The 2,302-nt window shown below is 36.4% G+C and overlaps 1 protein-coding gene across 1 annotated transcript in view; it reads left to right on the top strand.

The window, feature by feature from the left end:
• LOC106876414 (coiled-coil domain-containing protein 154) overlaps positions 1 to 2,302 on the top strand; it is a 35,781-nt gene that overhangs the window by 13,118 nt on the left and 20,361 nt on the right. Inside the window, exons 6-7 of the mRNA XM_014924955.2 lie at positions 43 to 171; positions 1,962 to 2,086. Coding sequence (XP_014780441.2) covers positions 43 to 171; positions 1,962 to 2,086 — 254 coding nt within the window. The remainder of the gene's footprint in view (positions 1 to 42; positions 172 to 1,961; positions 2,087 to 2,302) is intronic.

Genomic DNA, 2,302 nt, shown 5'->3' with positions numbered 1-2,302 from the left:
ACACTTAAAGTAAACTAATCCTTTGATTTCATTTTCTTCAAGCTATGCCAACAGGAGCGAACACATCGGACAGAACTCGAACGTTCCCTAAAAGGTGATACTGAAAGAATTGCACAAAGTCACAAACAAAGATACACCACTGAACTGCAAAATTTAATTGATACCATAAAGGTTCGTTATCAAATAAGATTTATTCATTTCACAGTCTTAATATCTATTTTATTTTATTTTGACATATAAGTATTTCTCTTCATTTATCAAACAGAATTCAACAGGACCAGACAGAGAATAGTGGTGTTGTCAATCAACCTGGTAGATATAGCAGCCAAATCTCCCTCAACTTACATCCTAACATCTTACGAAGAAAGGGGCACATTATATAATGTGGTCCCATAAAGGAGTGTCATGGTTAAATGAACTAAACGATATAGAACAGTAAATGATTTTATTAGAACAATGTCGGTACCTGTCTCCAAATATGTTTTTATTGGGTCGAGCATCTGTGGTGTTTATTGCCCCTGTGCATCTGTTGCACATGAAAGCTATCTTTCCGGTTAATCTTCCTTTGATGTTGCTGCACCTCTTATGCATCCATAGCTTACACTGGGTACATCTTATGGAGTTTCTATGGAGATACTTATTGATCAGACCTCATATGTTTAATGTACACTTATATGATGGCGTGTGTATATTGTATGTGTGAGTGTATATGTATATAGATACGTGTGCGTGTGTGTGTATGTGTATGTGTATATACATATATATATATATATATATATATATATATATATCTTTATATATGTAGATATACGTATACATATATATGTGCGTATATGCCTATATATGAATGGGTAGGTGTTGTATATACTCATATCTATATTTGTGTGTGTGTGTGTGTGTGTGTGTGTGTGTATATGTATGTATGTATAAACACACACACAAACACAAACACACACTACTAAATGTCACCACTCTGTTCTATTTTATTTTTGTTGCATATTACACACTTTTTTTGGGGGGGTTCGACGTGTCGGAGTAACTAGTAAATATCGGAAAATCAACACCAAGAAAGAAGAATTATTTACATATATTTATTCGTTTGCCTGACATGTAGTCAGACATACACCAGTAATTGTAGTGGCAGTGACAAGTTCGCTTGCTGGTTGGTGGTTGATAGTGTAGAAGTGGCTGTCTGCTAGTAGAGAATGAAAGAGTAAGGAATGCACGGTGCTGACTAGAAAGGAAGAAAGGATTAAGGTGGCATCATTTTTCTTGCAGCCGAAAGCTTCTCTTTTGTGTCAGCTATGACCAAGGATCAGCACTTTCCCTTCACCCTTTGCTCGACCTACGAATAGAACAGAGTGGTGACATTTAGTAGAGATGACCCGGAAGTTGTTCCACTTCAATTACGATCGCAAACAGCAGCAGCTTTCTTCAACTGAATACACGTCATTGATTGGTTAAAATTACCCAAATACAACTTGAACACAAAATAACTTCTAAAATATGAAATTTTGTCAAAAATGTTGAAAGTAAACCATGATGAACATGAGAAATTACACCAGTAAACGAAGTTTCAAACTATTTAGTAAATTTTTTTTTTTAATCTGTGAGTGAAACTGACCAGATCCACAATTCCTCACTAAATAGCAATCCCCTCACAAGTTCAAAGGGAGAGTATCACCTAGGGTTTTGCCCTTAAAAACAAGGCTTTTTCCTCCTCCATATTTTAAAGAGGTTTCAGGCCAGCAGTGTTTGGGACCTGAAGATATGCCATAAGGCTAAATCCCTTATGAGTGAGAAACCCAGGGTAACCCCATAAACTGGCCTACCCCACTATAATATATGTGTGTGTGTGTGTGTATTCTTTTATTCTTTTACTTGTTTCAGTCATTTGACTGCGGCCATGCTGGAGCACCACCTTATAAATTTATATAAAGTTTTTATATTTCTCTTTAAAGGCAGATAAATCGAAAACCAAAGAAACTCTACAAAAGCTAAATGAAGGGATTCAGTTGTTGGAGCAGACTTTTGATAATAATAAGAAACGACTGGAGAAAATTGTTTCAGCGGAGATCCACTCCAGGTTATGATTAAGATATACATTATTCAGTCTCAGAAAGCTTCTTATGGCTGTGCCTTCCAGGTTGTTGCTCATTCTAGGGAGAGCACCTCTAAGTGGTTACACGATGTGCTAGGGTTAGAAATATTCCTTTCTATTATAAGCACAAGGCCTGAAACTTCAGGGGAGAGGAGCTAGTCGATCAGATCAACTCCAGTATGCAACTGGTACTTAATTTAT

The sequence above is a fragment of the Octopus bimaculoides genome, chromosome 6, assembly GCF_001194135.2.
Source record: "Octopus bimaculoides isolate UCB-OBI-ISO-001 chromosome 6, ASM119413v2, whole genome shotgun sequence".
NCBI classification, from domain to species: Eukaryota; Metazoa; Mollusca; class Cephalopoda; order Octopoda; family Octopodidae; genus Octopus; species Octopus bimaculoides.
This window is presented reverse-complemented; position numbering and strand designations above follow the sequence as displayed.